Genomic DNA, 23,044 nt, shown 5'->3' with positions numbered 1-23,044 from the left:
TGGTTAGGTAAACCTAACGAATGCTGAAAAGCCTGGTTACAGTGGACATGGAGTGGATGTTTCCATTAGACGGAGAGTCTGTGATCTGACAGCACAGTCTCAGAATAAAGGCACTACCCTTTAAAACAGAGGTGAGAAAAAAAATTCAACCACAGGGTGGCTGATCTGTGGAATTTGTTGCCGCAGAGTTTGGTTGAAGCTGCCATTTGGGAACATTTATGGATGAGGTAAATATATTCATGATTGTTAGTAACTTCAGAGTCACAGGAGGAAGACAGAAAAATGACGTTGGAATAAAACACAGCCAGGGTTAAATGGTGGAGTAGACTCGGTGGACCGAATCACCTAATTCTGTTCTTCTGTCATCCTTCTTACCACGACTGAACAATGACTCATTCGATTCCCATATAAGGCTCTATGCCGTGTCAGGGACAATTACAGGTTTGTGCACTGAGATCATTATATTTGTCTTCAACATTTAAATTGCGGTGAATTTTGTTTTTAGGAACATTGAGCAGTAATACTCTTTTTGGTATTTTTAACATGCTTCGTACTCCCTTTGGTTAAAATTAGACCTACGGGGAGAGATTTATTGGACGAGGACTGTAAACAAACCACCACTAAAAACGAGGGAAGAACAACAAGTGAACCAGCCAGAGAACTGTGAGAAGCAATTGAAGTGAACCAGCCTGACTCAGAGTTTCCATTCATTAAGTCGGGAGAAAGTTTGGTGAGTTTTATTTTCCCAAAGACTGGTTCTTTAGCAAATTAGCAGGATAATTTACAATGTCTAATTGACCTCCCAACAAGCGCATCTTTGGGCAGTGTTAGGTTACCTCTGTGGTCACAGGGGAAATGTACAAAATCCTTACAGGCAGCAGTGAGAACTGTATCCAGGTAGTAATGCTGTAATGCTTGAACTGCACTAAGAGTTTTCTTCTCATAGAGGAATCCATGGGTAACATCTTGTTTGTCCCAAAATTGAAAGATTCATCTGCGTTATTCACAGACGTAATTGAAACTCATGCATTGGGTACTCTCTTACAGTAGGTACAAGTGTTGGTTTTGCTGGGACGATAGCAGAGGTGCTTAATATTTGTGAGCTAGAAGTAATAGAAGGAAAACACATTCAAATTAAAGAAGCAAACATAAATCCTCAATAAAGCAATCAAAACAAAACACAGGGAAGAACAGAAAAAAAATCAGACAATAAAACTATCAGGAGGGAAATGTTCTTGATCTGCTTAAGGCAAAATTGGAGCCGCTAGTTTACCGATCGCACAGTGTGGTGCCAACTGAGTAATCAATCCCATGGGGTCAATGAATATTGTATCAAAAATTGAACATTTTCTCTGTTACATTTATTATATATTTTTCATTCTTTCCCAACTTTCTTAGTGTCTCAGCAATAAAGGACGACATGTTTCCTATTCCATCACAAGCCCATCTCTCACTTATTCTATTCGTGCTATTTTACCGTCGCTGCTTTCCCTACTCTTCTCTTGTCTGCTCTCCCATTCGCTCCACACAATGCTGCATTACTTCCAATCTCTCTTGTGTGGATCTATTGCTCCATCTCTAGCTGTCTTTCCTCTCCAATACAAACTTTATAATTCCTTTCTGCACTACTTCCACCCTTGAAGAAGCCTGCCCCTTTCTGTTCAATCATTTTTTTGACTCCGAAATAATCTTTCTCCCATTTTCCTTCCAAATTCTCACTTCCCCAAATCTTTTCAGCATGGCGTCTACAAGAATTCTATTCTCACTTCAGCCTCTTGTTCCTTTCCTGCCTGTTCATATACACTTCCCTTTCTTGTCATTCGTTCTCACCCAACTCGCTCCAAACACTGAAAGATGTTGTAGTGCTGTGATGCATTCTTCATGTTTGCATCAAAGGTTTGGGCCAAAGACGTGTTCTTGGAGATGTCGCCATTGAACATTAGCTGAGTTTCCCCAATTCGAATGTCTGAATATGGACAAGCAGGCAGTAAGATTGGACAGATATTTGTCGGATGTGGACAGATATATTTGATATGTTTTGAATTATAATAGATGTTGAAACAGGGAAAGAAAGTTAACACGTACAATTTAAGGGATAAAGTGCATGCCGAGATCAAATATTCAGAATCTGTTTGATTTTCTTTACCATTTATTCACAGCCTCTATGTCTGCAATCACTGAGCTTTTGAAAAATTGGGATGATTATCAACTGTTTCAGTTGTCAGAATTTTACCGACAGAGATTGGAACAGGCGATTGAAGAAGAGGTGGAAGGAGTCAGTTTCATGCTAACTTACAAGGGCCATATCAATGGGCAAGAACATCAGGTGAGTGGAGAAAATGGCGGACATAATGAATATAAGCCTGCTAGCATGACAGGAAGAACAGCAATTAAACCACTTAATATTCAAATAGAAAATGCAAAATGGAGACGAAATGAATAAACAGAAGATGCACTGAATCTGAAAGTGCATTAGATGAATGCAAAAGATAATCCCAGGTATCTACTGATCAAGGAGGCCAAGAGTGTTTAATACGTAATTAATGGTGGTTTGCAATAAAATGTAGAAAAAGATGCCGGGCTGGTAGGAAGAGATATGATATTTCCAGAGCATTAAGTGAGAAAGGCACGATTAACAACCCATCAGCTCGAGGATCACCATGGGACCTAATGCATCATTTCAAAAACAAACGTCAATGCCTTCACTACATTGCACAGATGCTGCTCAGTCAGCTCCTGCAGTTGACTTGTCATTCCCAATACACCATGCACTGTCTCCAGAATGGAAAGAAAAACGTGATTTGACTTCCATGCACACATTGGGGAGAAAAGTTTAGTTGGGTCTTCCACAGCCACAGCATGTCTATACTGAGTGTTACCTATGCTCAACACTACCAACCTCCATGGGAAACACATCGCTTTTATTTGCTTTTGAATAAACTGACTACTTCTGTTTTCAGGCATGCCAAGTGTTTGATTCAACCATCCTTTGAAAGAGAACTGCATGTATTTCTGTGAGCAAACAAAAGTGCCTTAAAGTTCATAGCTTTGACTTATACAGGGAACTCAATTTGTTAAATGCACCAGCCAAAACATTCTCATTGCACTCACCATTCATAAACAATCAAATACGAAATGTAAATGATAAATTCGTGGCCTAAGACAGAAGGAATAAATTTTAGAAAGCCTAGCACATTTCTGTTTCATCAGAGTCCCCTCCTATATTTACACTTTTAGTCCAGCGGTCGTGGAGCATACGGATCCCTTCTTTGTAGAAGACGGCGTCTTTTTACCTCCTGATATGGCCTAAGGAAGAAGGTGTTGAGGTATATCGCACTTGTTACATGCCTGTGAAGCTCAAAACTTTGAGTGATTATGCAGAAATGTTGAAGTTAATAACTCATCCCCTTCTACCTTAGGCCACCAACCTATCAATTACCCCTGCTGTGGACCTCTTCTGGAAATACAATAATTTCAGTGTTGAGGTCGAAATGCTTAAAATTAAAGCTGATGAATTTTCTGCCAGTGAAAAGTATTTCCCTGTGCATTGCTATTGATGTTCACTCTATTCCAGCAAACAGTTTATTTGTGCCATAATACGTACTGAATGACAGGACAAACTGATCACGTAAAAATTCACCACTTCTCGACGCGCAATATTTCCGATTACCTACGGTCTTCCATGTACTTTTTTTTGTGTTCTCATAGTTGACGATTTTCTTACAGCTAGAAAATATTATCAATATTTGATAATCGATAAGTACTAGTGCAGTGTATTTTTTTTCAGTGCAGGCAATATCTTCGAACCGCCATCTCTGGTCCATTAAGTGATGGCATGACTCTTTCATCCTGCACCTTCTTGTGCGTATTGCTGTTTGTTACAGGAAGTCGTTAAGATCAGGGAGAAAGGAAATCGGGTGGACAGTTCAAAACTCCTCCTCAGCATTCTGTTAGCGAAGAACCCTCGTACCCATAGGCTGATGTGGAAATCTTTCTTTAAAATGCATCGCATTTTGCCAAAATTGGAGGCACTAAGGAAGGAAATGCAAGAACTCGGTACGGTAATTTTCATATTTTTCATAGTTTGCTATCATCAGTGGGGCAATTGCTCAAAGGAATTATTTTATCAAGAACTCATAGTATTTCGATTGATAGCATCAGGGTTCAGCATGGCTTTGTGGTGAAAATTCCTTCTGGCCGAATCATATGACGTGTTTCCATGCAGTAACCAGGAAGATAGATGATAGTACGGTAGTGGATTATGTCAGCATGGACTTCAAGACGTTTGACAAGTTCCTGCATGGTAGTTTAGTCCAGGAGCTAACTGCTATAGACTCAAAGATGAGCCATTTGCTTGGACCCAGTGTTAACCTGGAGGTAGGAAGCAGATGTTGATGAATCAAGGTTGTCTTTTGAAATCGAAGGCAACCACTAATTTGTACCATGGCGATTGCGCAAGGCCTGATCAGAACATTTGCGAACGGCAGAAAATTGAGAGGGTTTTTTTTATTTTGAATAAGGTATTCCCTGATTAGAGAGAGATGTTGGTCAATTAGAGATCTAAGCTTATGAGTGGTAAATATACGTCAATATAAATATAAGGGAAAATATTTTGGAGAGTCCAAGTAGTGTGTGGCTTATAATACCAATGGGAAATTTCTCTACAGCAAACCAGAAATATGGAATTCGAGCAGTGATTCATCGCACAGTTATACAGCGGCATGCAAATGTTTGGGCACCCATGGTTATTGTGAATAGCTAAGCGAGTAAAGGATGACCTGATGTCCAAATGGCATAAAGTTAACGATAACAGACTTCTTTAATATTTAAGGAAGAACTCTTTTTGTTTATCTCCTTCATTTACAGGTTCTAAATAACAAACAATGGAAAAGGGCCCGAAGCAAAAGTTTGGTCAGTACTTAGTAACAACCCCTTTGGCAAGTATCACAGCTTGTAAACACTTTATTTCGTCAGCTAGGAGTCTTTCAATTCTTGTTTGGGGGATTTTCAACACTTCTTCCCTGCAAAAGGCTTCTAGTTCTGTGAGATTTTTGGGTCGTCTTGCATGCACTGCTCTTCTGAGGCCTGTCCACAGATTTTCGATGATATTTAGGTCGGGAGACTGTCAGGGCCATTGCAAAACCTTAAGCTTGCGTCTCATTACGTAGGCTATTGTGGATTTTGAAGTGTATTTAGGATCTTTATCCTTTTGTGGAAGCCATCTTCTTTTCATTTTCAGCTTTTTTACAGAGGGCGTGATGTTTGCTTCCAGAATTTGCTGGTATTTAATTGAAATAATTCTTCCCTCTACCAGACAAATGCTCCCCGTGCCACTGGCTGCAACTCAAGCCCAACGCATGATCGATCCACCCCCGTTCCTAACGGTTAGAAAGGTGATAGTTTCTTGAAATTCTGCCACATTTTTTTTCTAAAATGCCTTTGTCCATTATGGCCAAAAAGTTCAATTTTAACCTCATCAGTCCATAGGACTTGTTTCTAAAATGCTTCAGGCTTCCTGAGATGTTCTTTTGCAAAGTTCTGACGCTATATTTTAGAAACATAGAAGCATAAAAAGCTTACAGCACGATAAAGGTCTCTTCGGCCCACAAAGTCGAACCGAACATATGCCTACCTTAGAAATTACTAGGCACACACATAGTCCTCTATTTTTAAGCTCCATGTACCTATCCAAAAGTCTTTTAAAAGACCCTATCGTATCCGCCTCCACCACCGTTGCCGGCACCCCATTCCAAGCACTCACCACTCTCTGAGTAAATATTTACCCCTGACACCTCCTCTATACCTGCTCCCCAGCACCTTAAACCTGTGTCTTATTGTGGCAACCATTTAAGTCCTGGGAAATAAAAAAAAAACCTCTGACTATCCACACGACCAATGCCTCTCATTATCTTATACACTTCTAAGAGGTCACCTGTCACCCTCCTTCACTTCAAGGAGTAAAGGCACTCAACCTACTATTACAAGGCATGCTCTCAGGAAACATCCTTTTAAATCTCCTCTGCACTCTTTCTGTGGCATCAACATCCTTCCTGTGGTGAGGCGACCAGAACTGAACACTGTACTCCAGATGGGGTCTAAACAGGGTTCTATACAGCTGTAACTTTACCTCTCGGCTCCTAAATTCTATTCCACGTTTGATACACTGTATGCCTTCTTAACCACAGAGTCAACCTGCGCAGCTGCTTTGAGAGTCCTGTGGACTCGGACCCCAAGATCCCTCTGACCCTCCACAGTGCTAAAAGTGTTACCATGTATAGTACGTTGCACCATCACATTTGACCTACCAAAATGAACCACCGCACACGTATCTGGGTTAAACTCCCATCTGCCACTTCTCAGCCTAGCTTTACATCCTATCAATGTCCCTCTGTAACATCTAAAAGCCTCCACACTATCCACAACACCTCCAACTTTTGTATCATCATCAAACTTACTAACCCATTCCTACACTTACCCGTCCAGGGCATTTATAAAAATCACGAAGTGTAAGGTTCCCGGAACAAATCCCTGAGGCACTCCACTGTGGACCTATCTCCATGCAGAATATGACCCGTCTACAACCACTCTTTGCCTTCTTGAGCAAGCCAGTTCTGGATCCACAAAGCAATGTCCCCTTGAATTCCATGCCTCCTAACTTTCTTGCATGGGGTACCTTAACACATGCCTTGCTGAAATCCATATACTCTACAGCTACTGCTCTTCCTTCACCAATTTTGTAGTGTGGACATAGGAAAGATTTTCTTCTGATTGCTCTTCCATGAAGATAATACTTGTGCATTTTTTGCTGCACAGTAGATCAGTGCACCACCACAGAGTCGGCAAAATCTTCCTGAAGGTCTTTTGCAGTGAAACGGGGGTTTTGATTTGCCTGTCTAGCAATCCTACGAGCAGTTCTCTCGGAAAGTTTTGTTGGACATCCAGAATTCAACTTGACCTCCATCGTTCCTGTTAACTGCCATTTCTTAATTAATTTACGAAATGAGAAAACGGCTACGCAAAAACGATTTGCTATCTAGTTATAGCCTTCTCCTGCTTTGTGGGCATCGATTACTTTAATTTTAAGATTGCTAGGCTGTAGCTTGGATGAGCCCATGGCTGCTGATTGTTGGGCCAAGGTTCGAGGAGTATTTATAAAGATCTCAAATTTGTATCGCCTGGCCCTTCAATCATGCCTGTAAACAAACCATTGTCCTAACAAGCGAATTATATGTGAGAACTTGGTAAAAATTATCTGAGAGCTCAAATCTCATGGGGTGCCCAAACCTTTGAAAAATGCTCCTTTCCTTTTTGTTCAGTCTAACATTGTACAAAACAAGACTAATACACAAATCTTGATTAAAATGTTGAAAAGAATGTTTCATCTTTAACTTTATGCTTCTTGGAGATCAGTTCATCCTCTACTTACTTAACTTTTGATAGTAACAGAATTTTTTACCAGTGGTGCCTGAAGTTTTGCCTGCCACTCTAAGTATATAAGCAATTAAATTAGGGGCGAAGCACACAAGCTTGTAGTGTAAACTATGCTGATGGTGATTGCCAAGCATGTGTTTCCAATCTGATGTAACAGATCTGCAAGACAGGAAATCGATCGATGAATCGTTTGCACGGGAATATTGAGGCCTAGGTGCTTGAGATTATTGACTTCCATACGTCATTGTGTACAACTCCTGACAGAGTAACTTGTCGGTTATGTCTCAAGTAACTCCAGCCAAATGCCATTTTTGATATAGTTTTGATCGCACTGAAATATGAAAGCAAGGCTGAATGCAAAGTCTTTGTAAGGTATTGGTCAGACAGCATTTTGCTTTGTCTTGATTTGAAACTATCCTCAAAATCTAAGAATATCCTGTATATAACAGAGATAAGCAGGGATTTCCATTGCTACAGCGTGGTAAGTGCGTGGAATACAATTCCGTTGAAAGCTGTGGAGGCCACGACATTGAAGATATTTCAATATATTAGAATATTTAAGAATATTTAAGTATATGTAGGTTTAGGTCGATAGGGTTGTAAATTAGTAAAGACGTCAGTGGTTTCAGGGAGAATGAGTTTGAATAGGAAAATAGATCGGCCTTGATAGAACGGTACAGCAGACTCTATGGTATTAATGGCGTAATCCTGCTCTTATATTTCAGGTACTTATGGTCTGGTCTTTTGGGACCTCGGATTTCAATCCTTCGTGTGTTGAAAAGAACGTCAGTGTTAGAACTGTAATAGGAGTAATAGGTCTTCAGACAGGGAATTGAATAGAGTATCGTTTGCATTATGTGGCATAATGTAAGGCACACTTGGAGTTTCGTGCAGAGTTTTACACGTTGTGTTGTTGGAAAGACGTGTTATATTTGTTTAAACAGATACAAATCCTAAGGATTTTAGCAGACCTCGACTGCCTGGGTTATAGGGAGTGGTTGGTCAGTCTGAACATGGGAGAATGAAGGTTCAGTATTTCGATGGGGTGTACAAGATGGACACTAAATGTATTTTCCTGCAGTATCATGAGATCCTACAGCCGAAGTGTGGAGGGGGGTTGGAGGTGGCATAGACTTCGCGCAAGAAGGGAAAATTGTTAAAAGGACTAAATGGCAACGGTTCCATGCAGAGGGCGGTGATCTGTAGGGGGATCAGCCAGAGACTGTTTTTGAGGCACATACAACAGTGTTTTCTTTAAGTACTCTTTTAGAGTACGTTTATGAATGGGGTTTCAAGTCTAGGGAGAGAAAGCAGGAATTGGATAATAATTGGGTGATCACGTAGTTGGCATGGCAAGAGGGCCTGTATCGATGCCAACTCTAGGACTCTATTTGCTGAGGACGTCACATTGACTGATTGCTTCTATTAATTTTAACAGCTTCTGATCCCACTGAATTTTTGAAAATAATGGAACTTCTGTGTGAACTCCCTGCAGAACTGAAAGGTAAGTCAAAATAACACTCGGTATTTTTCTTCTGAAGCTGTGGCGTTTACTTTAAGGAGTTGTGCAGGCAATCAAAAGCGAAGGGAAGATGAAGTCACCTTGATAACTGAGCAATGGAAACTGGGTGGGAGTATGGAAGCTGGCTGGCTGTGTTTAATGTGCTGAGTGTTATATGCACTTAAATGCATGTTATCTTTGGATCCTCGATGACACTCAAAGTAATTCTGAAACTTTGTCCGTTCCACAATTGAATTTAACTTGAGTTTGAGTCCTCAAGAAATCCATTCACCTCAATAATGAAGTCTTTTATAATAGTCTTTGCATAGTCTCAGTCTTCCACCATTTTAACGCAGTCAGGCTTACTGCGTAACACACTAAAACACTCTACAACAAATAATTTGCTTCCCGAATAATTTTGTGTGTATATTATGGCTTTTGGGCTGCTGATAATGAAAATTTCCGGAACATTTCCCTAGCTAAAGTAACTAAAATAATTATGCTCAGAACACACGCACTCTTATGACTCAATCATTTTTTCTCTTACTTGTGCACAAAGAGATCAACACGGTCACCTGTAACACTCACTGTTCTAAAGGCTGAATATTTTATACTTTATTTTCTTGTCATTCATCGGTACTGATAGTTATAAATGGTATATCTTTGAATTCCTTGCTCAGAAGATTAATAGCCATTGGCAATTGAGGGATTAAAGTTAATCAAAACCTCAAGCGGACAGCTGAAGATATTTTGAAGTTAGTGAGGACGACAGAGTTTTAGTTGTTAGTTATGTTCCATTCTAAATTGTCTCTGGCATCCTTTATTGTACAGTGGGAAGCTAAGTTTTAAGAAGATCTTCTTGGAAAAAGTCTCAGTCCAGAGGCCTTACTGGTTTATCTTAAATACACATTGTCAGAGTTACTTCAGCTTAACTCATCTGTAGTAAGCACAGGTGTCTCCGGTCGTCTGTCTTCAAATGTCTTAATTGACTACAACTACCAGGCTATCCATGTCTCACTCCCTCTTCTTTGTTCTTTAAAGGACAACATAAACATTACGAATTTTAATAAAGCGGTCCATGAAACTCCACGACAGTTTCATCAGGGACCGGTGCCTCTCTATATCAGGGATGTACGTGCAACATTCCTGGCTAGTAATGGCACAGGTACACTTCGCTTTGATAACAGATTGCCAAGTGCTAGTAGATTTTGGGGTCCACAGTGCAGATGAACTAGCAATTTTTACGAACTTTGGAAGGGCTCCACAGTGGAGGAAGTTGCGCATCGCCACAGCTGGAAGAGAAGGAGGGCGTTGGACTCAAAGCAATGCTGAAGCACAGTGGAACAACATTTTACAAACGTACAGCCACAGGAGAATAAGATTGATGATCTAAGGGCAAAATTGCTTTATAGTTAAGAAATGAGGAATTGATGTGTTCTGTATTTTGTGGAGACATGGCTCACTTCAGACACGCTGGATATGTAACAAAATATCTGAAGGCTTCTTGATACACCAGATGGTCTGGAAAGCTGATTTAAACAAGGTAAAATGTGGGACCTATGTTTAATGATAAACTCTTTGTGCTGCTCAGACTCAGCACTCCTTTCGCAGGCTCCTCCACACATGGAACATCTGATCTTTATGTGCCCTCTGTTGTAGTTGGCAAGAGAGTACTCCCGCGTGAAGCTATACTGAAAATAGCATCATAGTTTGCATACTGACGAAAACAGATACTTAAAAATCAATCGATGTATTGAATGCCTCAATTAACAAACAGGAAACAGCTTACCCTGCCGCCTTTCTACTAATTGTCAGGGACTTCAGTCAAGATTGTTTAAAGAAAACCCTGCGCAAATAATTCAGTATATCAGCTGCAGCGTTACGATTCTCAACACACTCAGCCACCGTTATCTACCGTTCCATGCCTGGACTGCAGTTCAGGGTATCTGAAGAATTAGTTCTCCTCATCTTACCTGCTTAGAGTATAAGACTAATGAGCATGGATCCAGATTCAAAGATAACTGAGAAATGGCAAACTCACGCGGGAGCCCAACCCTGACCGTGGAAAGCATCGCTTATTTTTTTACAAGCTGCATCTTTCCTATGTTGGTGACTAATGTGGTTTACCTTGACAAATCCACACGGGAGGAGATTTCCATTTCAGCAACGGGCACAGTAAATTGTTCAAATGCGAGAAGCCTCGGACTCAGGAGTGATCGACATCTTGGACTGAATTCCTTTCTCTTGAGCAATAAAGCATAGTGTTATCCATCTTGGTGGAACCCCAAGTACTGTCATCACCGATAATAAAAGTCAAGCAAAATAATAAGATATGTAAAATAACAGGGCGCAGAACATACGCAATCTTACGACTCAAAGGCCTCACTCGTTCGGCTTGAGGATGCACTGCTGTAGACACGACAACCTTTCTCGTCTGTTGTAGGCAGAGTTGTCTCCATCCCACTCGACTGAATCTGCCCCAACTTATCCTTCCTTTACCACAACTTCAACACAGGCTCTGGAGATTCTGCAGATGTTGAAAATCTTGAGCAAAACACTCAGAATTTGCCTTTGTAACTCTGCAGGTCAGACAACGTCTATGGAGGGGAATAGCATTCAACCTGTTGGGTCAAGACATATCATCAAGACACCCATCCTGAGGTGCTGACAATTTACTCCTCTGCATATTTGCTGCTGAACTTGCTGAGTTCCTTCTGCATTGTGTTCGACCATCCATAGCCCTTGGTCAAAGGAAATCCGAGTTACCAGCAAAGAGCTCACCACCTTTCCAATTCTGAGTTCTATATGTCCTACATTTTATTTGCAAAATAAACCATGCTACGTTCCGGGTCAGCCAAGTTATTTTGTAATTGTTTCCCTCATAAATAAAGCCTGCTGGGCTGCAATTACTCTATTTTTTTCAGTTTCTCTTCCTCTATCGGGGATTCATTTGTGTTGCTGGAGGGAAGCAAGAACTGTCAGCTGTGCAATTGGTATCGACTCATTCAGGCACTACTTGTCCCAAAATAATAATCATTGTGTAAATAAGGACGGAACCACCTACTCTGCGCCCATACAACTATCTTCTATGATTTCTTACAGGAAAATCATATTCCTTTTAGCAGAGCTATCTCATAGCATTCGCTGATGCACAATGCCTCGCTTTGCATCTATGTGTGACAAAGCAGGTGATCTTGCTTCTGTAATACATTCTGTTTACTGTATTTCACCTGCTCCCCTTGCTAGAATTCTTAGTTCAAACACATAGTTCATTAGAATATAGTATCATGAATTGTACAGCTCAGCACCGATCCCTGTTGTGTGCTACTCGTCATAGACAACAAGCCGAGAAAGACCGGTCTACCACCCATGCATGTGTATAAACACGGCGAAGCAATGACTTTAAAATCATTCGAGAGGAAAGCTTCCTTTATCTTTTTAATGAGAGCTTACTTCTGCAATTGATGAACGTTAAGTAAAATACATATGAATGTAATTACAATATTACCAGTGTCCCTCAATATACACTAACACTATCAATTATTCTTGCAATCAGTGTTAACCAAAGTAATACACACATGTAAAATTCCGTAATTCTGCTGTGCAGAGTAGTTGCTTAATAGTGATAGGCGATAAACATAAACATCACAGGAAAACGATACTGGAGAAACAGAAATGGATGACAAGGAAACACCAGACAAATTAAATACGAATTTTATCTAAGTCTTCACTGTGAAAGTTTCAGGCGTCAGGGGTCATGAAGTATGTGATAAACGTTTCTGGAGAGAAGTCACCGACGCATATTAACTGAATCTGCAAGCAGCCATGTGGTTCAGCCGGGAGAAGGCCACATTTATAGCAATATACCTCTCGGGCTGATAAAATATTGAGTTCAACAAAAATGGATGTCGACATGTTCCTATTAAAGGAACCTCGTTTTATGCAAATGCTGTGTTAATACTGTTCGTACGCAATCATCGGTCGCTAATATGACAGATCGTACATCAGCATAAAATCAAACCGATATATTTATTAGTTTTCAACTTTATCAACCAGTCAGTATAAAAATAAGGAAGAATGATAATCTGTTACAGTTAAATCAGTCTCAATGTCCTTCGTTCGAGAAGGGTTTCTTGCAACAGGAACTTCCCTTCAGATTGGATCCTCCAGGCATCTTCCTTGATTCTATCCTCGTCACATCCCCAACCAAAAGAACCTAAACCAGATTAATGTCCATTAGGAATCACTCCTCACCCAGCTCGTGGAACTTTGTTTCCATCACATATCCTTATTGGATGACACAGCATTATCAAGTTGGAAAACCTGGCTCCTTATCTTTAGCTGAAGCAAAAATACTATCACCATCAGAACACATGGCTATTACCAAAAAGAGCTGAAATAAATTGCCACACCATGTCACAGTAGAAATCTTAACCAGGGCTTTACCGATAAGGGAGTCCGAGTAGAGCACACAGCCTCAGAATAGGGGGTTGCGGGCATGTTTTTACAAAGGAGATGAGGAGGAACCTCTGGAAAGAAAGTGGTGAATCGGTGAAATTTATTGACACAGACCAAGTCATTGGGTATATTTAAGGCAGAAGTTGATAGATTCTCGATTACTCAGGGACATAGAGAGAAGACAGGATACAGAGGCAGAGAATGGCCTAATTCTGTTCCAATACCTTTTTGGTCTTATCGTCCTAAGGTTCACCTTAATGAAAGTCATGTTATGCAAAACCAGCCTGTCCCGATGTGCATCTAACTGTGTTTGTAACTTCATTGAAAATTGCTCTTTATGTTAATATCTTCAGTACATTGACCGGGGCCTCTCTGAACCAAGAGGCCGACATGAAGCACTTTAAGATGCTTCTCAGAAAGTGCGCAGGTAGTACCACTAGAGCTGGAAACATGTTGAGCTTTGCGTTGGGAACTGAACCGAGGTTGGTTACTGGCCATGGAATGAGAGACACTAATCTCTACCTGTACCACGTCAGTTCGTTCATATCCTTCTGCTAAACAGAATATCGGTTTCAGTTTCCCTGAATCACAAACCACGCATGCCACAGGTAAGGCAGAATGAATAGTGGATAATTTTCAACTCTTGCACTTAAGCCTATATCAACATAGACGATTTATTTTATTTCTAGCCATTGATTGTTGTTGGAATTTGTCTTGCAATATTAAACCTGTCAGTGTGTTAGTTGTTTTAATTTTCAGTTCAAACAGCTAACACTGAGTTCATTTTCTTTCCATTTCCGTGGAAGATGTTCAACAGAAACACAAGGAAGTGCTGCGGATACAAACAGAAACACTGAGGATGAACACGATCTCAAAGGGGGAGAAGGTGAAGATTTTCCAGCTGCTTGATCACTACGCTGAGCTAACAGTCATTTCCACAGTTCGAGATCGAAGACTGGTGGAACATGAGCTGCTGGCAAGAGGCCGAAAACACGAGGAGTTCAGACAGCAACATCTCAAGGGAGATTTGAAAAAAATCGGGACTGATCAATTGTTCGAGAGCAGATTATTCCTGACGAAATCCAAATCTGGGAGTTCAGCAGCAGTGGCTGGAGTCCCGGGGATTGGGAAAACAACAATGGTACAAAAAATTGTTTATGACTGGGCCACGGGGAAAATATACCAACAGTTCCAGTTTGTCTTCAGTTTCAGATTCCGGGATTTAAACTCCATTAACACTAGAGTAAACCTAAGGGAACTGATTCTGGATCAGTATCCTTACTTTAAGAATTTCCTGACAGAGGTCTGGAAGAAATCAGAGAGGGTACTGTTTATATTCGATGGTTTGGATGAATTCAAGCACACAATCGATTTTTCTGACAATCGGAGAGATACAGAACCCATGCACCAGTGCCCAGATCCCGAGTGGTGGTGTGAAGTGTCTGACATTGTGTACAGTTTAATCCAGGGCAAGCTGCTCCCAGGGTGTTCAGTGCTGGTGACCACACGCCCCACTGCGTTACAGTTATTGGAAAAGGCGGAGATCAGTGTTTGGGCTGAAATCCTGGGATTTTCCGGTGAGGAACGGAAGGAATACTTTATCAGATATTTTAAAGATCAGACAGTGGCGGAAGCTGTTTTCGAACACATGGAGGAGAACGAGATCATGTACACCATGAGCTACAACCCCTCGTACTGCTGGATCCTCGCTCTGGTACTGGGCCACTTCTTCACACAAAGAGTCACGGACCCGCAGCGAGTTCCCAAGACCATCACACAGCTGTATTCCTACTATATTTACAACATCTTGGAAAACCATGGCCGTGAGGTTGAAAACCCCCGTGATGTGTTACTCAGGGTTGGTCAGATGGCCTTCAGAGGAGTGGCTGAAAAGAAGATTGTATTTACAAATGAAAATTTGATCAAATACAAACTGCAGTCTTCCCAGTTCCTGTCCGGGTTCCTGATGGAGCTTTTGGAGAGAGAGGATTCTGGTCGGAGCGTGGTGTACACATTCCCACACCTCACCATCCAAGAGTTTGTAGCCGCTCTCGCACAATTCCTGGATCCACAAACCGGAAATATCCTGAAATTCCTCACTGAAGTCCGCAGTACGACTGACGGCAGATTTGATGTATTTCTCCGGTTTGTTGCCGGACTCTCCTACCGAATGACAACTTGGAGGCTGGCAGAGATTCTGGGTCCATTTCCTCAAGAAATTGTCTGTGGAGTTATTGACTGGGTGAAGGAAGAGGTGAAACGCCAGACTGGGAACGCATCAAGTGCGATTGCTAAAAGGAAACTACTGAACACATTGCACTACCTGTTTGAGTCTCAAAATCGTGTAGTGGCTCAGGAGACACTCAGGAATGTGGAAAAACTTTCATTCAGTGGACTGCGACTGACGCCAATTGACTGTGCTGCCCTTTCTCATGTCATTGGGCTTTGCAATACAATAAAACATCTCAATCTGGAGCAATGTTACATTCAGTGTGAGGGACTCCAGCGGCTGGATCCAGCGCTGCACAAATGCCTGGATTTGAGGTAACTGTCATTTGTCACTGATTTCTGAATTTGTCCCATTTTGTTGGTGTGATAAGAAGGAAAAGAAACAGTGAATGAAACACTGGGAAAGTAGACTCCCAGTGTCGTTGACGAAAAAATCAGTGTATCCGGCAAGAGACTACAATCTCTACAGTGCCTCATTATGATGCGGTTTTCTGATCGTTATCTGATAGAGAATACTAGACAATGATTACATTGGAATTTAATTAAATGTTTACTATCCTTCCCTCTGACAGACACACTCACATTGATGAGTACTGTATGGTGCCCCCCTCTTCCCCAATTGTTGGTATCGAAGACTATAATAGCGAATGGATTTCAGCCTGTACACCATGTATTCTCCCTTTTCTTACCCTGTACGTCTCTGATAGGAGGCATCCATTTTACATTCTGTCTATTTTCGATTCTACTCACATGTCTTGCCCATTTCTCTTTACATCTCCATGCTCCAACCTCTCACACCGCATATCGGCAGTTCTGCCAGGTACCAGCATCACGTCGTTCTGACATTGCTATCTCCACCGCTGCCCATAAGCGATGCGACCTGGGCTTTGTCACCACAACGTATGCACAGTGAACCAGCACCTGCTCTAACAACCATAGCTGCCGCTGTATCTTCCTCTCTCTCTTTCGTTAAGCAGGATGATTTTCCAGTCGTCCTGGATTGAAACACAATTGGGAGAGTTCACAGATCTGTAAACTAAAGCACTTCATTGTATAGATTATTCACATTTCTTGGAAAACAAATAGGAGGGGGTAATTTAACTGTTAATTCCTGCAGGTTTTAATGATTCTTTAAATACTCATGTGATAGAAGTGTCATCGATTCGTATTAGCTGATTTCTCACTCTGTTTGTGTTTAGACTGGGTTCTAATGAACTGGGAGATTCAGGAGTGAAATTCGTGTCTGCGGCTCTGAGGAACCCGGAATGTAAAATACAGAAACTGTGGTAAGTACCAGACAATAATTGACTGTGCGACCGCCAAATGTCAGTAGAGACAGTCTCTCTGTGTCTTAAAGTCTCACCCTCTCCAATCTACAGGATAGACAGAAACAGTCTCACAGATTCTTGCGCAGGGAACCTTGCCTCCGCTCTCAGTACAAACCGATCACTAACAGAATTATATTTGCGTGGAAATAACCTGGGAGATTCAGGAGTGAAATTGATGTCTGCGGTTCTGAGGGACCCAGAGTGTAAAATACAGAGACTGTGGTAAGTACCAGACTGTGGCAGCTTGAGTTTGAAATCAGTGGGTGTCTGACACTAAACAATAATGTGATCAGTAATGGTGTTACTGATAAACTCTGGGGAATCTCACCGTCCCCTGTCTGTCTGTATCACTGAGTGTTACTCTCTCTGATCCGCAGGTTGGGAGAAAATAGTCTCACAGAATCTTGTGCCACAGATCTCGGGGATGCTCTTAGTAAAAATGACTCACTGACGATGTTGGAACTTGGTCGCAATGAACTTCGGGATTTGGGAGTAAAACTGGTGTCAGCATCTCTGAGCAGCCCAGCCTGCAAATTAAAGCAACTGTGGTATGTGCATTTATACATACATGTCCCCATATGCACAGCGTACAAATGTATAAGTCACCATGTAGGTCATACAAATTTAACCATGTCAGCGTATACATCATATAAATGTGCATATGTCAGCATGTACAGCATATGCAAATGTCACTATGCAAATATTTTCCTACAGGCAATTGCAGTAAAACAATAAAATTCAATCGAATCAGTGAAAAAGTCTGTACACAAGTACGGACGTGCTATCAGTGTGTAAAGGCAAATTGTACAAATGAAAGGGACAAATACTAATAATAATATTGAGGATGTAAAACGTGCTTCGCTAATCAACTTAATATAGGGAGCGAAAACCCCCTGCCCGGCTAAACTTAAGGAATCTCCTTTGGGTGGATGCTGCGCGATATATCCCGTTTTACAAATCAGTACCACGAAATAACAAACCTTACACAATATGCGATTAAACGATTAAGCTTTATTTCTCTTACTTTGACTATATGGTTAGTAGAGAAACAATATAAAAGGAAAAGGGCTCAAATCGTAGTAACAGTCTGTGCACGCGAAGTTGGATCTCACGCTGTTCAGTAGACCTTCATCCACCATCGTTCTCCTCTTGGCGTCACCGACCTTCGGACCTCTGCTCCGTGTCCATCCCGACCGGTGGTCTACCAAATTAGTGCATTCGCATCTGCTCACTTCATTTCACACTCTCTCTCTCCCCCTCTGGCAAAAGCCTGCAAAATCAACTGCTTCCAGAATCACAAGACAGGGCAACAATCTCCTGATTGGCTAACCCCTGCATGCCAAAGCCCCGATATCTCTAGTCATAACCCAAACAGTGTTGATACAGAGAAACCGTTACCTAATCAGTGAAACATTACAAAGAAGCCATTCCATGTAGATCAGTTGAAACATCCTTGAAAGTCAGCCCATAGATTGCGTTGAGTGATTAGATTAGTGGTGAGGTGAAGGCAGCAATCTGTGCTGGCTAAAATGCCTGATGACTCGAAGATAATACCTATTCCTGAACCAGGAGGCATGGGAATGAAGACACCTGTATCTCTTCCCTGATGCTGGGAGTCCTGGATATTGATCGCTGCTTTCTGGCGGAGGCACTCTTTCCAGATATGTTCAATAATGAGGATAGCTTTTTTTTCTCTGAGAAACTCTGTTTTATCCACCAATGTTTATGAACACTTATTTTCCTGGGGCTGGTGTTTCCATACCAGCCTATGGTACAATCAGACAAAATAATCTGCACTGTGCATCGATATAAGTTGTTCAAATGTTTTAAATTCCACGTTGAATCTCTGACAAATTCTAACAATGTGGAGACTCTACCCTTCCTCCTCCAAGATAAATTTATCTGTCGGTCCCAACACAGGTCCTGCCATAAGGCAGAGGAATTTAAAGTTGCTCTTGGCTGCTAAACCCCTAATGAGCCCTGGGATATTACCCCTTATTTCCTCCTCCTGTAATCTATAATTAGCTCTGTGCTTTTGCTGATGTTGAGTAAGCACTGTTATAGTGGCACCAGTCAACCAGATTTTAATCCCCCTCTTATATACAGATTCATCACTACCTTTGATTCAGCCAACAGCAATGGTGTCAACAGCAGATTTAAATGTTTCATTGTAACTGTTCTTAGCCTCACAGTCACTGGCATAAATGAAGTTGAACAGAAGGATAAGCAGATAGACATGTGGTGTACTTGTGTTGATACTGATTATGCAGGTAATTTTCACAAACATCAGGGTTTTGCAACTTCTCCTTTCTATCCGTTAAAATGAAAATATGAAAGGCAATGTATTATCAAAGTACATATGCAACCCTAAGATTTGATTCTTAGGGGAATACAGAGTAAAATCCAGAAACACAATAAGTCAATGAAAGGCCACATGTAAAAGGACAAACATCAAAAGTACAAAAACAACAAACTGTGCAAATACAGAATGATTATAATAAATAATTAAGAAATGTATATCGAGTACTTGAGAGGGTCCATAGTTTGAAGAAACTTTTCAATGATGGAGCAAGTGAAGTTGAATTATGTTATCCCCTTCAGTTCAAGAGCTTGATGTTTGAGGGTACTAACTGTTCCTGAACCTGGGCTGAAACCTGATGCTGCGCTCCCTTTTTCCTGATGGTAGCAGCAAGAAGTGAGCATGGCTTGGATGGTAAGGGTCGCTGACGATGGAGACTACTTTCCTGCAAAAACGTTTTGTGTAGATGTATTCAATGCTGGGGAGCGCCTTACCCATGATGAACTGGGCCATATCCACTATATTACATATGCATTTCCGTTCAAGGGCATTGGTTTATCTATACCAGCATCTAACGCAGCCAGTCAATATACTCTCCACTACACATCTGCAGAAGCTTTTAAAAAACATCAGATGTCATTGCCGAATTTCGCTAGCTCCAAAGGAATTAGAGGCGATGCCTTGCTTTCTCTGGAATTGCATTTACTTGCTAGGCCCAGAACAGGTTCACCAAAATGTTAAGACTGAAGAGTTTAAAGTCCATGACTGTTTCCACCTCTGTTCTTCCAAAGTAACTGGCTTATGAACCTGTGGATTCCTCCTCCTGAAGTCAATAATCAGCTTTTTAGCTTTCCTAAAACGGAGTAAGAGATTGTCATTATGACATCACAAGCCGATTTTCAATCTACTTCCTATATGCTGATTCGTCAACACCATTGATTAGGCCAATGAAAGAGATGTCATCTGCAAATCTGAATATGGCATTGCAACTGTGCATAGTCACTTAGGGATAGTTGCAAAGTGATTAGCTGAGGAAGATGAACACACATCCTTGTGGTGCACCTGTGCTGATGGAGATTATGGATATGTGATTGGCAACTGATCGGCCTCTGCAAGATGGGATACAACGGATCAAATTGCATAAGGAGGTTTTGAGGCTATGAAGTTTATTGATTAGTTTTGCGGGGATGTTAGTATTGAATGCCAAGCAGTACTCAATCAAGAGCATCCTGATATATGCAGCTGTGCTGCACAGATGTCCCTTGGTTAGGTGAAGAGCCAATAAACTGGCATCTGCTGTGGATCTATTGTTCCGGTAGGCAAAAATGAGTGGATTCAAGTTGCCTTTCATGTAGGAGTTGAAATGCTTCATTTCTGACCTTTCAGAAGACCTGATCACTGTGGATGTAAGTACTACTAAATAGCGATTGAGATAGGTTAGCACATTTCTCTAAGGCACTAATATAAGGAAAGTTGGCTTGAAGCTGTTGAGTACCTTAGACTGCTGAAGTGGGAGGTTAAAGTCCTCCGTTATCACACCAGTCAACTGATCAGTATAGCTCCTCAGTACTTGGCTAGTTACACCATCTGGTCTTGCAGGGTTTGTTTTTCATGGGAACACCCTCCTGAACGCTGCTTGCATTGGAGGCTCAAAGACTGAAATTTAACTATTATCGGGGCACATACAGATTTTCTGAAATAATAACATTGAGGAATTTAAAGATGCTGTCTTTCACCTTCATTCTTTCTCTAATCTCCAGGCTGAGGGATGTCGGTCTTACAGATTCTTGCATCGAGGATCTTGCGTCTGCTCTCATGAGCAACCTCTCATTGAACGACCTGGACCTGGGTTCGAATTCCCTCACAGACAGATCTGTCCCCGCACTTCAGAGATTGATACTTGAGCACCCAAGTTTGCATCAGTTCGGGTGAGGGTTTATGCTAAAGTTTAACGTAATAAAATTCCACTTGATCAATGGGCTTTATTTATTATGGTTTTGTTTAAGTGTTATTAGTACTTTAAACCCAGACGTCTATGAAAGACATTTTAATGCAGTCAGTTATTTACTCTTTTTTCCTCTATGTTTTTCAGGCTAAGGAACAATCCATTCAGTTCAGATAGAGAAAATCAGTTGAAATCGCTGCAGGAGAAGAGACCTGGACTACGTGTGGACCTATAAACACATCAGTATATCAAAAAATGGGAATGTTTTGCCCAATTCCCCACCTTCCACTTTAAACAGATAATGCAGAAAGATTTGGACAGGACATCCGCTGTTTGCAAGATGTGTTAATATTTTTGATGGAAAATGCTGGTTTTCTGATTATTATATTTGCAGATAGCACAGAATTGATCAAGTTTTGGAAAATGTGGGAGATTCACAAAGGCCAAAGCAGATGGATATATTATTTGGAAATTTGAGAGGGCAAAACTGCATAGATAGCATCATTAGTGGCACTCGGGGGCAGACCCCACCGTATATTCAGACTGTCACAGTATGTTTTGATGTACACGTGACCTGCACAGCTAATGTATAACAATAAAATGTGTGGTTTTGCAATTTGTCCCTACCTCACTTTAACCGACTTTATTTCACAATATCCTTTCCTTGCTCATCTGACTCTCAGTTTCTCAGCTTGTTCACTCTCAACATGTTAGTTATTTCTCTGCTGTGAAATGGAAATATGCAACACACTAATGTTTTTGTCTGAGTGTGTGAAAGAAAGAGTGTGTCTGCTGCAAACGCCACACTCACATAGATGCGCACAATATCCGGACATATACAGATGCTACACCTTTCACATCACATGACGGGCATTTGTGTGCACACATCCACCCTTGCACATGCACCCGTCAGCACCGACTGAAACTGTTGCCTGGAATGCTAGAACACATAAACTTTGTCTATTGCTGATACCCTATTGCTGTTGCTTCTGCATGTCTCCGCTTTCTCACCGTCACAGCAACAGTGACCAAAGCGGATGAGGCAATTCCGTCCTTTACCAGTTCTCGCTTCTGATCCCAGGCAAGATAACAATGCAGTGGCCTATAGTTACAGTCCTAATTGAGAGCATATGCAACTTCAGACCTATTTGCGAAGGACTAGAACTGTATCCTATCCTTCTGCTGTGTGATGTCCCAACCTCATGTTTCACATCCTAATATCCCTCCCCATCCAGTTTCTCAGTCACCACACATACACACTGCTAATGATGTCCCATAATGGATCCCACACTCATACCCCACCTCATCTGATCTCATATCCCATCTCAGCTCACACCACGACGTGTTTGAGAAATTAATACAGACAACCAGAAACCGACCGTGGCGAAACAGGTGACGGGAAAATAAACATTGAGGTCATTGCCTCCACAATGTCTTTCCCTTTGTTTATTCTGACGGAGAAAAATGTCAAAAACATCACAGATTAGATGGGGTAAGCGTTCATTTTTTTTCTCCATCTCCTTTGTCCCTGTGTTTCTCCTCATTTTTTCCCCACTTCTCCTGATCTCTTTCGGCAATATTTTGTCTCCTCCTTTTCGCCAGATCGATCGATCCTTTCTGACAACTTCAGCAGATTCATAAACATCCCCGGCATCACTCAGGTATGCGGCATCTTGTGCGCCTTTAACACAGGCTGATCTCTGACTGACACAAAGGGAGGTTTACGCGGTTAGCTGGAACAGTAGGTAAAGAGGCTCTCCTATTCTGCCACAGTGATATCTGGGACTGTGTGCTCACATTTGGACAACTTGAAGTCCAGTTGTTCCGCCCGTCTCCTAAGCCACACCAAACAT

The 23,044-nt window shown here is 41.4% G+C and overlaps 1 protein-coding gene across 3 annotated transcripts; it reads left to right on the top strand.

Moving 5' to 3' along the window:
- Nucleotides 1–602: 602 nt before the first annotated feature.
- Nucleotides 603–21,802, top strand: LOC132407295 (NACHT, LRR and PYD domains-containing protein 3-like). 3 transcript variants are annotated; one of them, XM_059993592.1, is made up of 10 exons: nt 603–730; nt 2,160–2,326; nt 3,885–4,056; nt 8,870–8,935; nt 14,197–15,934; nt 16,819–16,905; nt 16,999–17,169; nt 17,325–17,495; nt 21,007–21,174; nt 21,339–21,802. In XM_059993592.1, exons 2-10 carry the CDS (start codon nt 2,165–2,167, stop codon nt 21,424–21,426), a joined length of 2,823 nt encoding a protein of 940 aa, XP_059849575.1. In that variant the 5' UTR covers nt 603–730; nt 2,160–2,164; the 3' UTR covers nt 21,427–21,802. The 3 variants fall into 3 exon arrangements, with proteins under 3 accessions (XP_059849575.1, XP_059849578.1, XP_059849577.1); XM_059993595.1 differs by lacking the exons at nt 603–730; nt 2,160–2,326 and adding an exon at nt 13,744–13,998 and having other exon boundaries at nt 4,011–4,056; XM_059993594.1 differs by lacking the exons at nt 603–730; nt 2,160–2,326; nt 3,885–4,056; nt 8,870–8,935 and adding an exon at nt 10,272–13,998.
- Nucleotides 21,803–23,044: the final 1,242 nt, after the last annotated feature.

This window comes from Hypanus sabinus, chromosome 18 (genome assembly GCF_030144855.1).
Source record: "Hypanus sabinus isolate sHypSab1 chromosome 18, sHypSab1.hap1, whole genome shotgun sequence".
In the NCBI taxonomy this organism is placed as follows: domain Eukaryota; kingdom Metazoa; phylum Chordata; class Chondrichthyes; order Myliobatiformes; family Dasyatidae; genus Hypanus; species Hypanus sabinus.
This window is presented reverse-complemented; position numbering and strand designations above follow the sequence as displayed.

Bases quoted from the DNA above. Each gene is read 5' to 3' on its own strand.
- LOC132407295 (XM_059993592.1), top strand. From the start codon at position 2,165: ATGTCTGCAATCACTGAGCTTTTGAAAAATTGGGATGATTATCAACTG. The intron at 17,170-17,324 runs GTAAGTACCAGA...TCTGATCCGCAG, and splicing joins TGTAAAATACAGAGACTGTG to GTTGGGAGAAAATAGTCTCA. The intron at 17,496-21,006 runs GTATGTGCATTT...TCTAATCTCCAG, and splicing joins TGCAAATTAAAGCAACTGTG to GCTGAGGGATGTCGGTCTTA.